Source organism: Coregonus lavaretus (assembly GCF_964263955.1).
Source record: "Coregonus lavaretus genome assembly, chromosome: 4".
NCBI lineage: Eukaryota > Metazoa > Chordata > Actinopteri > Salmoniformes > Salmonidae > Coregonus > Coregonus lavaretus.
The window spans coordinates 40,476,368-40,489,481 of record NC_139991.1 but is presented as its reverse complement, the minus strand read 5'-3'; the positions used below and the strand labels follow the sequence as shown (position 1 = coordinate 40,489,481).

At 42.8% G+C, this 13,114-nt stretch overlaps 1 protein-coding gene across 1 annotated transcript in view; it reads right to left on the bottom strand.

The window, feature by feature from the left end:
• LOC311128223 (poly [ADP-ribose] polymerase tankyrase-1-like) overlaps positions 1-13,114 on the bottom strand; it is a gene marked incomplete at its 5' end in the record, with an annotated part of 118,348 nt that overhangs the window by 46,655 nt on the left and 58,579 nt on the right. Inside the window, one exon of the mRNA XM_084160257.1 lies at positions 9,746-9,821. Within this exon, the coding sequence (XP_084016383.1) occupies positions 9,746-9,821 (76 nt within the window). The remainder of the gene's footprint in view (positions 1-9,745; positions 9,822-13,114) is intronic.

Below are 13,114 nucleotides of genomic sequence, written 5' to 3'. Positions count from 1 at the left end.
TCTGATTGATTGATTGCTTCTGTGGACAGGTGTCTTTTATACAGGTAACAAGCTGAGATTAGGAGCACTCCCTTTAAGAGTGTGTTCCTAATCTCAGGTCGTTACCTGTATAAAAGACACCTGGGAGCCAGAAATCTTTCTGATTGAGAGGGGGTCAAATACTTATTTCCCTCATTAAAATGCAAATCAATTCATAACATTATTGACATGCGTTTTTCTGGATTTTTTTGTTGTTATTCTGTCTCTCACTGTTCAAATAAACCTACCGTTAAAATTATAGACTGATCATTTCTTTGTCAGTGGGCAAACGTACAAAATCAGCAGGGGATCAAATACTTTTTTCCCCTCACTGTATAATCAATAGCCTAAATGTTAAATATGCCAGGCTTTACAAATCATCCATATATACAGTATATCTACAGAAATAAGACAGATCTTGCTCCTGTTGCCTGTTTGAGTGTTTGTTTAATAGCCTACTGATTCGTGAGAACCAAGCCTCATGCAACGGCAAAATGTCGGATAAAGCAATTTCACAGATTTGTCTGTTTTTAATCTTTGCTATGCTGTAATAAAGGCTTTACAATGTTTTTCGTTAGAATAGACTGGTATTACTTATAATTTATTTAGTGTTGTTTACACTGTTCCAAACAGGCAGAAAAAAATATATTGTAATCTAACAGCACCTGTTTGTCACACTTATTATTATTACAATTATTATTACAATTATCATTATAATAATAAGTAATGTCATTATCATTAGTAGGCTTACTATAGCAGTCTTGTATAACCACCATCGAGCTGTAGGCCTAAGAGCACGTCCTGTTCAGTCTTAATACTGTAACTTACTTAGGCCTATATTTCAATACACACTGTATAGGTTCCTGTATCAATCAATCAATCATTCGTTCGTTCTTTCATGCCATCAAACAGCATATGAGACATTCATGCTTTGAAATGCAATCAAGCATTTTAGTTTTAAAATTAAATAAAGGGAGCTTTGAATAATTTGCCTAAACAATAAATAAACTGCAATTCACAAATGCATGCAACTGTTCTTAGTCTGCTGTAATAAAGGCTCTATATATATTTTTCCCCCATTAGAACAGAATCTCCGGTACACATTTATTTAGTGTTGTTTAATTTTCCAAATGGTCAGAAGAGGGGAACAAAAATAATCTAACAGTTGTTTGGCCCACGTAATACTTGCTCCTACACCCTCCTTTTCTTGATCTCCAGTATTTTCCACAACTAAGTCACATGTCTTACACAGATCTGACTTCCCCTTTCCCTCCTGAGCAACCAGTAAACATTCGCCCTTTTTGAGTTTCTTTTTAACGTCTTCCGCATCCATTTTGCTGTCACGTGTTATGGTGTTCAGTTTGTTATAAACTATTTATTATTTACGATAGGCTATAAGTCAGGCCCTACTGGTCAAATGCATGCGATGCTTACATTGTTCACCTTAAGAAAGCAAGGGTTGAGGGAATAGGGAATGTTTTTCCTAAACAAATTAGGGATTTCGGTAACAGAACTTTTCAGTCAGAAACAAATGGCTGAAATGTTGCAGCTTCAGCACGGACAGCACAATAAACACTTGCTGTGCTGTGGTGCCTTTTCGCTGCAGTAGGGAGGAGAGCGAGACAACGTGCGCCAGTCACACAGGCACTCACTGTCATTTATTTAACACAGTGTGAACATCGGGCTCTTTGAGTCATTTGTGTGTCTTAATTATTTCATTAAACAGTGTGCTTAAAGCATCAGACAAGCTCAGTGCATATGTAGTTGATTTTATTCAAACACATAGGGTGTGCCTGTCTATATATGGAGAAAAAAAAATAAGGTTAAACATTTCGACCAATCGATTGGTCGAAAGAACAGGACCACTCTCAGTCGACCAACATTTCTTTTAGTTGGGGACAGCCCTAAATGTAACAAACACTTGTGTGATTGTGTAGTCTAGCTGGTGTCACGCAGAGACATCCAGGTATCTGAGCTACCCAATCACAAAAGTGATTAAATTAACCCAGTGATTCATCCTCAGCGTCTTATGCTATCCATCGAAATTCTAAAGCCCACTATACCAAAGTATTTATTTTAGTCGCCCCCTCTCTCATTTTCCCCTGCGGTACGATATGTGGAGGCGGATGTCAATTCGAAGTCAGCCCCTGAATACAGAGGCAGTGATGGTTATGACAAGCCTTGATGTTCATGATGGTTAAGACATAGCAAAAATGGTGAGGTTGGAGACAGGCCCGGTTCATTCAGCCTCAGCACATCCCACTGTTCCTAGGGCCATTGGAGGGACAGGATGGCAGCAGGTTGTTGAGGTAAATTGAGATGCTAGTATGCCCGGGCAGGCGGAGACGTGTCTGCTCTGCTCCTCACATGTAGACAGACTCTGGCTCTCCTCCTCCTGAATACTGAGCAGCTTCCGAAGGTGTGTGGCTGCATTCGGTTACTGTGTTGAGGCAGACAGGTCATTACAGGGTGTGTCTCATCGCAGCGCTCTACTAAGCTTCCCGTCAGTGTCCACCCAAGGTCATTTCTTTAACACACTACTGATATTACAGAGCTGATGCAGTTACTAACAGCAAACGACCAGGGGAATGGCAGTCTACTGATTCCTCCACAGTATCAACACAAACCAGTCAGACTAGCAAAGTAAGGATTTAATAAATCCTGCTACATATAAGAGGATGATCAAAAACAACTAGGGCCTATTGTTCATGTCTTGAACCTGAACCTACTAGGGGTTTCTAACAACTAACTACAACCAGTGCTGCAGACACAGCAGTAGCCTAGATTAAAAACGTAGTGTCACAGGTTCGGAGTGGATTCATCACTTTCCAACGTTCTCTAGTATCGCCTACGCCTCTTCTCCTCCTTGTAGTAGCCATTGAAATAGCCTAACACTGCTGAAAGAAGACACTGCCAGGGACAGTATTCTCCATTTCCTATTGTCCCTGATCCTCCCATTATTGCCAAGAGCCCTTTCTGTCCTGGGCTGCTGCAATACCATTATAGAAGCAAACTGTGACAAACACAATGAATTTATGGAACAAACTGAGTTTCAGGCCATGGAGATATCGGGGAATGATAACAGCCCTTTGCTGCTTTTTTACTCAGGGTGTGGATTCAGCAAAAAACAGAAGAAGAGAAATAGAAAAGAGACTGGCACAGCAACACAGAGTCCCATGACAAATGGTGCTGCTCGGAAAGACCTAAAGTATTCTATTATATACTTCAACAAAAGAATGCACCTGTAAGCTGGAATTGTATGACAAATGGAAAACAGAAGACTAGAGCAGCCAAGGGCGATCTTCTCTTAAATTCTTTCCCTGGGTTATGGAGGCTGAGGGACAGAGGAGAGAGGTGAGGGGACAGAGGCAAAGGCGTAGGTAGCAAATGTGAGCAGTGGATCTTTAATGTACATAGGCAGATCACTAAGGAGACAAAAACATACAGGGCTGAGAGAGGGGCCTGGGTAATACAGCTGAAGTCGAAAGTTTACATACACCTTAGCCAAATACATTTAAACTCAGTTTTTCACAATTCCTGACATTTAATCCTAGTACAAATTCCCTGTTTTAGGTCAGTTAGGATCACCACTTTATTTTAAGAATGTGAAATGTCAGAATAATAGTAGAGAGAATGATTTTTTTCAGCTTTTATTTCTTTCATCACAGTCCCAGTGGGTCAGAAGTTTACATACACTCAAGTAGTTTTTGGTAGCATTGCCTTTAAATTGTTTAACTTGGGTCAAACGTTTCGAGTAGCCTTCCACAAGCTTCCCACAATAAGTTGGGTGAATTTTGGCCCATTCCTCCTGACAGAGCTAGTGTAACAGTCAGGTTTGTAGGCCTCCTTGCTCGCACACGCCTTTTCAGTTCTGCCCACACATTTTCTATAGGATTGAGGTCAGGGCTTTGTGATTGCCACTCCAATACCTTGACTTTGTTGTCCTTAAGCCATTTTGCCACAACTTTGGAAGTATTCTTGGGGTCATTGTCCATTTGGAAGACTCATTTGCGACCAAGCTTTAACTTCCTGACTGATGTCTTGAGATGTTGCTTCAATATTATCCACATAATTTTCCTTCCTCATGATGCCATCTATTTTGTGAAGTGCACCAGTCCCTCCTGCAGCAAAGCACCCCCACAGCATGATGCTGCCACCCCCGTGCTTCACGGTTGGGATGGTGTTCTTTGGCTTGCAAGCCTTCCCCTTTTTCCTCCAAACATAACAATGGTCATTATGGCCAAACAGTTCTAGTTTTGTTTCATCAGACCAGAGGACTTCTCAAAAAAGTACGAGATTTGTCCCCATGTGCAGTTGCAAACCGTAGTCTGGCTTTTTTATGGAGGTTTTGGAGCAGTGGCTTCTTCCTTGCTGAGCGGCCTTTCAGGTTATGTCGATATAGGGCTCGTTTTACTGTGGATATAGATACTTTTGTACCGGTTTCCTCCAGCATCTTCACAAGGTCCTTTGCTGTTGTTCTGGGATTGATTTGCACTATTCGCACCAAAGTATGTTCATCTCTAGGAGACAGAACGCATCTCCTTCCTGAGCGGTATGACGGCTGCGTGGTCCCATGGTGTTTATACTTGTGTACTATTGTTTGTACAGATGAACGTGGTACCTTCAGGCGTTTGGAATTGCTCTCAAGGATGAACCAGAGTTGTGGAGGTCTACAATTGTTTTTCTGAGGTCTTGGCTGATTTCTTTGGATTTTCCCATAATGTCAAGCAAAGAGGCACTGAGTTTGAAGGTAGGCCTTGAAATACATCCACAGGTACACCTACAATTGACTCAAATGATGTCAATTAGCCTATCAGAAGCTTCTAAAGCCATGACATCATTTTCTGGAATTTTCCAAGCTATTTAAAGGCACAGTCAACTTAGTGTATGTAAACTTCTGGCCCACTGGAATTGTGATACAGTGAATTATAAGTGAAATAATCTGTCTGTAAACAATTGTTGGAAAAATGACTTGTGTCATGCAGAAAGTAGATGTCCTAACCGACTTGCCAAAACTATAGTTTGTTAACAAGAAATTTGTGGAGTGGTTGAAGAACAAGTTTTAATGACTCCAACCTAAGTGTATGTAAACTTCCGACTTCAACTGTATATTAAGCTAACTGAATGAGTTCAGGAAGCAAGTGTGATGAACTATTTACTTGATATATTTATTTAGCAGAGCATCGAAGGAGAGATTAGCTGGGCATGGAATGACGCTAGACAGGTGAGAGCACTGAGGACTGACTGACTGTCTCTTTAGTGGAGTTAAAGTAACACCTGAGTGGTAGAATCTCTATGGAATCACCTGTGCCACAAGGTCATTTCTTAACTAACACATGAATGGCACACATTTCTGAATAAAATGCACACAACAAAACATCAGCAAGCTTAGCATATTTTCAAGTTCGCTCTTCTCTCTCAAGGCGAGCCTTAGAACTTTAATTTCATTCCAGTTGAGTCGCTCATTTCTTTATTAGCTTTGACAACAGAAATTACAAGTGGAATGGGTTATGAGGACAGAGAATCCTCAAAACAGAATATCATTAGTATGGTAATCAGAATCCACACTACTACAATATTTGCATCTTGCATGGAGAGATCACGCACATGGCTCTATCTCTGGCTCACACACTCAGTTCTCCCTCTTTCTTAGGAAGAAATCAGGGCAATTTTGTGTTAACATTAAGTTAAGTGGAGTCCAGGTAATTACAAACAGTGAGTCGCCATGTACTAACCACGTTAGGATAGCTGAGAAGCTCACTTTTAGAGGATAGAGTGGGATGGGGACTAGAACACACCTGACATACTGTGGATGTAGCCTAAACACCTACAAAAGCCCCCTTGGAAATATCTAAGAGCCCCATGAACTGCACCGTGTAGGCTAAATGCGGACCTCTCACTTTCCCATAATCTGCTCTATAACTCCTTGGTTTCACTCCTAGGTAAAAGACCTGCGACTCACTGAACAGTCAATTAAAGGGCTATATAGTAGCAGGGAAACAGAACGGTGGCCTTAGAAGAGGCCAAGTAAGCCTTTTCTATCTGAAAAACTCATAAAACACAATTATAGTCCAGCACAAAGGCCCAACCGAACACAAAACAATTACGCACATTTTCTTGAAATCAATGGCGGACATTATTTGAGCTGAAGCGAGAGAAAATACACTGACTTCAGAATGAAATGTTGCCTATTGGCCTCCCGAGTGGCGCAGCGGTCTAAGGTACTGCATCGCAATGTTGTGGCGTCACTACAACCTGGGATTCGACCGTGACCGGGAGTCCCATATGGTGACACACAGTTGGCCCAGCTTCGTCAGGGTTAGGGGATGGTTTGGCCGGGGGCGCTTTACTTGGCTCATCGCGCTCTAGCGACTCCTTGTGGCAGGCCGGGCGCCTGCAGGCTGACATCGGTCGTCAGTTGAATAGTGTTTCCTCCGACACATTGGTGCAGCTGGCTTCTGGGTTAAGCGAGCAGGTGTTAAGAAGCACGTCTTGGCGGGTCATGTTTCGGAGGACGCATGACTCGACCTTCGCCTCTCCCGAGCCGTTGGGGAGTTGCAGCGATGAGACAAGATCGTAATCACGAAATTGGGAAGAAAAAGGGGGTAAAAAAACAATGTTACCTATTCACATCTCATATGTTGCCTGACTACAATATTTTAAACTTGATACATTAATAAATACGTGCTGTATTAATTTTGGCATGGTTACCTGCCTACAATACCCACTGTAGTGTGCGTAGGTCACAAGCCCATAGTAAGTCAATAGAGCTAACTGGCTAGCTACTACTGTTAGCTAGCCAGATAGCCACAAAGAATTGTTAGCTAGCTACCCACATAGAATTGATATCTACCTTGGATAACATTGGTTTTAGGTAATTTTTGCCTGTTATACTAGCTGGTTAGCTACATTATTACGATTCACATATAGCTAGTTTATAGTTATAAGTAAACAATTTACTTTGTGTATATCTTGTTTCATCTCTATTGCCATTGTCCTGGCTAGAAGAAGGAAGGTTCAGTGAATGGGTAAGTTCATAGTTACATAGCTACATTTGCACACACTGTATATATATGTATTTCTGTTGTATTTTTGACTTTGTTTTGTTTTACCCCATATGTAACTCTGTGTTGTTGTTTTTATCGCACTGCTTTGCTTTATCTTGGCCAGGTCGCAGTTGTAAATGAGAACTTGTTCTCAACTGGTTTACCTGGTTAAATAAAGGTGAAAAAAAAATAAAAAAAAATAAAAAAAATAAATAGTAAGTCAATAGGGCTAACTGGCAAGCTAGCTAGACACGAAGAATTGTTAGCTAGCTACCCACAAAGAATTGACATCTACTGTAACATTAGTTTTAGGTCATTTTTGCCTGTTTAACTAGATAGCTGGCTAGCTAGAGTACAACAATTCACATAATTATCTAGCTGATAATTATGAAATAAAATGTTTGCTTTGTGTATATCTTGTTTCGTCTATATTGTTGCCATTGTCCTGGCTAGAAGAAGGTTCAGTGAGTGGGAAGATGCAGCGTGAGGTAATACAGTAGGGGGAGTGCGAGTGCTTCTCAAATGTGACGATTTATGTGTTCTCCACACCCTTGTCCTCACAAGAACGTACTCAAGAGAACGTCCTTGGAGAATGCACTTGGAGCATGAGAGTGTGGAGCACGGTAGTATGCATATTGAGAAACACCAACAGAGTCCGAGGACTCAACAACACAAAGCAATGTAACTAGTAGGAGCAACCCTCTCATCTGCCTTAGAACAACATCTCTGTACCTACATGCTGTGCTGCCAGGGCCACAGCAACTCATTAGCACAGAGAGACTAACTGCACTGCACATTAGTGAAGACTGTAAAGGAGAAGATATTCTCTCTGTTCATAAACACTGAGGTCTGGGGAGCAACCAACTGGCTGGCTGGCAGACAGGAACACTGCACCTTGCAGAGTGGTATTAGAGGGCAGTGACTCGGGCAAACAAAACCAGCCATAAACATCCACACTGCCACACCGTCTAGAACAGCATTGCTCACATAAAAGAAGGCAGAGAATTGGCCAGCGCGGTGGAGGGAGGGATGGTGCCAGTTTAATTCAAACAAAAAAGGGGGAATAAAGAAAAGGGACAATCTTTAGGAAAGCTTCATTATAATTTTTATATGCATCATTGTGTCAATGACTATTATTATCGCTGTCATCATACCATCACGGAAATCTATTAATCAATCAGGAGTCATTGAACGCTAACGACTCACACAATAGCCATAACTACAACCTACAGTACTCTGCTGTGGTGTAGAAATAAAAATAATTTCAATGCGGAATCCCACACAGATCCCCAAATCACTCTACTGGAATTATTCTAAACTATAAAACGGGTTATTTGGATCTTGGATGCTGATTGGTTGATAAGAGTTAATAACAAAAATCATGGGTAATGCCTGTTAACGGTTCCATTTGAATGATCAATGCGCATCCACTGTCCGACAGCCTAGCCAGGTAACTTATCAACTTAATCTCCCCTGGAAAAAATAATCTAGGCAATATTTCCCCATGCTACTAGCCTAGCATTTGGTTTGCAGCAGTTGGGGTTTGTCTAAACCTTGCTGTCTGCTTCTCCAACATGTGCAACCCTGTTGCAGCTATTTTTCCGATGCTATGCATATGAACTTGACGAGACTGACAGATTCTCTGAGCCAGGCAAATTCATTTATCAGGATATAATGGATATATCCAAAGAAATGGCAATAGAAACAAAGGTAAAACAAATGAAAATGCACACAGATTCCTGTCATTTCAGCTGCTTGATGTGATTGTGTGATAGCTTAAGCTGGGTAGGCTAGCAAAGGAGAAAGAGCTAGTCTAATAGCAACCTTTTTTGCTTAGAACAGGGGTGTCAAAATCATTCCATGGAGGGCCTAGTGTCTGCAGGTTTTTGGTTTTTCCTTTCAATTAAGCACGAGACAACCAGGTGTGGGGAGTTCCTTACTAATTAGTGACCTTAATTCATAAATCAAGGACAAGGGAGGACTGAAAACCGCAGACACTCGGCCTCCGTGGAATGAGTTTGACACCAGTGGCTTAGAACGTCCATGCCAATAGAATGGATGACAAGCCCATTTGTAGCCCCCTATGCTGTAGCTAAGTATCCATCGTCACCAGAATGTCGTGTCAATACTGTACTAACAATGTGTTGCTTATAATCAACATCTACTATAGAAACTGCGGAGTGTGGTCAAAATCTGCCATTACACAACTCATTTAGTAGGAAATTTGCGGAGGTGCTATCCTCAACTCTGGCCCAACCATGCATTATGATTACCTTGCAGCAGACAGAGGGTACCACAAATCCTCTCATTTCCAATATGAAAGGTCTGTGAGAAGTGATGCCGTGGATCAGGTTAAGCCTCTTCTCTGGACTGACTGGGATCCTGCAGCTTTCCCTGAGATCAGACCTCTATTATCACTGACACCTGGAACCTGGCTAACCTGGCTATGACATTAAGAGGGTCACTTATAACCCTCCTTACTCTGTTCCACTCACAATTACTACCTCCGCTAGTAAAGAATGGCTCAATGCCTCTATATTTAAAGTGTGCCTGAACTGATTGGTCCATTTCACTATGACTTAATGATTTGAGTTGGAATATCACAGTTTGAGCAGGGATTGCATGAGTAACAGTGTGTGTGTGTGCACAAACATGTGCGTGCTGGCAGAGCGAGCCCTTACCTTGCGGCCATCGCTTGCATGGCAGTTGACGTTTAACGGAGTGAGCAGGGCCATGAGCTTCTCTTCATTTCCACTCCTGCAGCGGAAGAAAACAACAGAAAATAGAGATAGAAAAATCTAAAATATACCTGCATTAGATACAGTGAGGGAAAAAAGTATTTGATCCCCTGCTGATTTTGTACGTTTGCCCACTGACAAAGACATGATCAGTTTATAATTTTAATGGTAGGTTTATTTGAACAGTGAGAGACAGAATAACAACAACAAAATCCAGAAAAACGCATGTAAAAAATGTTATAAATTGATTTGCATTTTAATGAGGGAAATAAGAATTTGACCCCTCTGCAAAACATGACTTAGTACTTGGTGGCAAAAACCTTGTTGGCAATCACAGAGGTCAGACGTTTCTTGTAGTTGGCCACCAGGTTTGCACACATCTCAGGAGGGATTTTGTTCCACTCCTCTTTGCAGATCTTCTCCAAGTCATTAGGGTTTCGAGGCTGCCGTTTGACAACTCGAACCTTCAGCTCCCTCTACAGATTTTCTATGGGATTAAGGTCTGGAGACTGGCTAGGCCACTCCAGGACCTTAATGTGCTTCTTCTTGAGCCACTCCTTTGTTGCCTTGGCCGTGTGTTTTGGGTCATTGTCATGCTGGAATACCCATCCACGACCCATTTTCAATGCCCTGGCTGAGGGAAGGAGGTTCTCACACAAGATTTGATGGTACATGGCCCCGTCCATCGTCCCTTTGATGCGGTGAAGTTGTCCTGTCCCCATAGCAGAAAAACACCCACAAAGCATAATGTTTCCACCTCCATGTTTGACGTTGGGGATGGTGTTCTTGGGGTCATAGGCAGCATTCCTCCTCCTCCAAACACGGCGAGTTCAGTTGATGCCAAAGAGCTCGATTTTGGTCTCATCTGACCACAACACTTTCACCCAGTTCTCCTCTGAATCATTCAGATGTTCATTGGAAAACTTCAGACGGGCCTGTATATGTGCTTTCTTGAGCAGGAGGACCTTGCGGGGGCTGCAGGATTTCAGTCCTTCACGGCGTAGTGTGTTACCAATTGTTTTCTTGGTGACTATGGTCCCAGCTGCCTTGAGATCATTGACAAGATCCTCCCGTGTAGTTCTGGGCTGATTCCTCACCGTTCTCATGATCATTGCAACTCCACGAGGTGAGATCTAGCATGGAGCCCCAGGCCGAGGGAGATTGACAGTTATTTTGTGTTTCTTCCATTTGCGAATAATCGCACCAACTGTTGTCACCTTCTCACCAAGCTGCTTGGCGATGGTCTTGTAGCCCATTCCAGCCTTGTGTAGGTCTACAATCTTGTCCCTGACATCCTTGGAGAGCTCTTTGGTCTTGGCCATGGTGGAGAGTTTGGAATCTGATTGATTGATTGCTTCTGTGGACAGGTGTCTTTTATACAGGTAACAAGCTGAGATTAGGAGCACTCCCTTTAAGAGTGTGCTCCTAATCTCAGCTCGTTACCTGTATAAAAGACACCTGGGAGCCAGAAATCTTTCTGATTGAGAGGGGGTCAAATACTTATTTCCCTCATTAAAATGCAAATCAATTTATAACATTTTTGACATGCGTTTTTCTGGATTTCTTTGTTGTTATTCTGTCTCTCACTGTTCAAATGAACCTACCATTAAAATTATAGACTGATCATTTCTTTGTCAGTGGGCAAACGTACAAAATCAGCAGGGGATCAAATACTTTTTTCCCTCACTGTATACCCCAAAGAGTGAGCGAGAACGAGAGATAGTAATAGAAGGGGGGAATGGAGGAGTATCATTACCTAAAAAAGGAGAATAACAAAAAGGCTAGGAGAGTGGAAAGCTTGCCCAGGGAGTTGTCCAAAATGGACAGAACAGAGACCTAAACTAAAGAGCATTATTTATGTCTGCAGTCAAAACCAGGCCAGTCTTTAGATCTCTGAACACACTGGTCAAGATAGTTAGATAACAGAAAACAACAAGAGTGAAAAACACTGATGCAGTGTAAATTCTTTCCTTATCCCAACAGAGATGTCATCTTTGCCAAAGGCTATGCATGGCTGTAGAGAGATTCAGAGAGAAGGCTTCCAGATATCAGAGTCAGCATCTCCACTCTACCTGCTGTGGAGGTTTTTCCTGGGTTCTTCTGCTATACCATCCCAAAACACAGCAGGACATTACACACACTAACAGCCGGTCCTGAAGTCTGGTCCTGAAATCTGGTCCAGGGTGATGGTCCAGTGTGGTCAGGAGACATATGGAGCCTCAGCATCTCCTTCCAGGGTCACTGAAGCCAAGGGCCATCCTCTCCGCTCCACTCTCAGTTCTCAGTGTGACTGTATGGCACTTCCATGGATCCACAGTAAGAGCCAGGAGGGTAAAAGACAGGCCTGAATATGGATGGACAAAATAGAAAACTCCAGTAAGACCCTACTACTGTGCTGTGTCAGGGTAATCCTCCTCATCCTCCTCTATCCTTGTGTCTCTTCACCCTTTGGCTGTTACCAGAAGCCCTGCTGCCTGCTCTGTTCTGGATCAGGGCGGTCGTGCCAGTCAGTCTTAATGTTGGCACGCTCTGAGAGTTTATTTATTAGGGATGTCCTCTGCCTCCTGTGGTTGGTGCCCCGTGCCCAGACACGGTGACGGGAGTCCCAGCCAGGATGCACTACCATGGCAGCGGAGCCGGCCAGTCACTGCATTACCCAGATGACGACAACGCTTAAGGCCGTCAGAGAAAGGAAGAAAGGGATCTTTCTTCTCTTCCCCCCTCTTTCTCCTATCTCGTTCCCCTGTATCAAGCTTTGCCAATGTCCCTTCAGCGACGATGCATTCATAGGTCGGTGGCTTTGCTTTCTTCTGTTCCGCTCTTCTCTTCTCTCCCCTCCTCCTCCTTCCGCCGGCAGAGAACGCTAACTGGGCTTGAGTGAAAACAAGAGATTCTTAATTTAGATGCACAACAACATCCCAAGGTTTAGCAGAGAGTGGAGGCCACAGGATTAAAGCCAGTGTTTGTGTCAGTTTCATCTTCCTAATTACCAGGGTGCTAAGATGGAGCCCATACAGAGTAAACCTCCTGTCATTAGTCAATCAGCTTTATGAGGCTCCTCCCCTCCATGATACAGACATCTCAGAAGAGCCTTATTCCTTACCGCAGAATAACCAATACCAGGCCTCATCTTTATTAGAAGTGCTGAAAGCAAAACCCTGGATGAATGGAGCTCCATACAGTACATATGTTTGTTATGGACAGAGTGAGTGGTACATTACATTATCCTCCATGGCAAACCCTCTGATCATGGTTTCAACCGACCAACTGCGCTCCCAGATAATGAAGACTGAGTCTTTATAGTTCTCATCT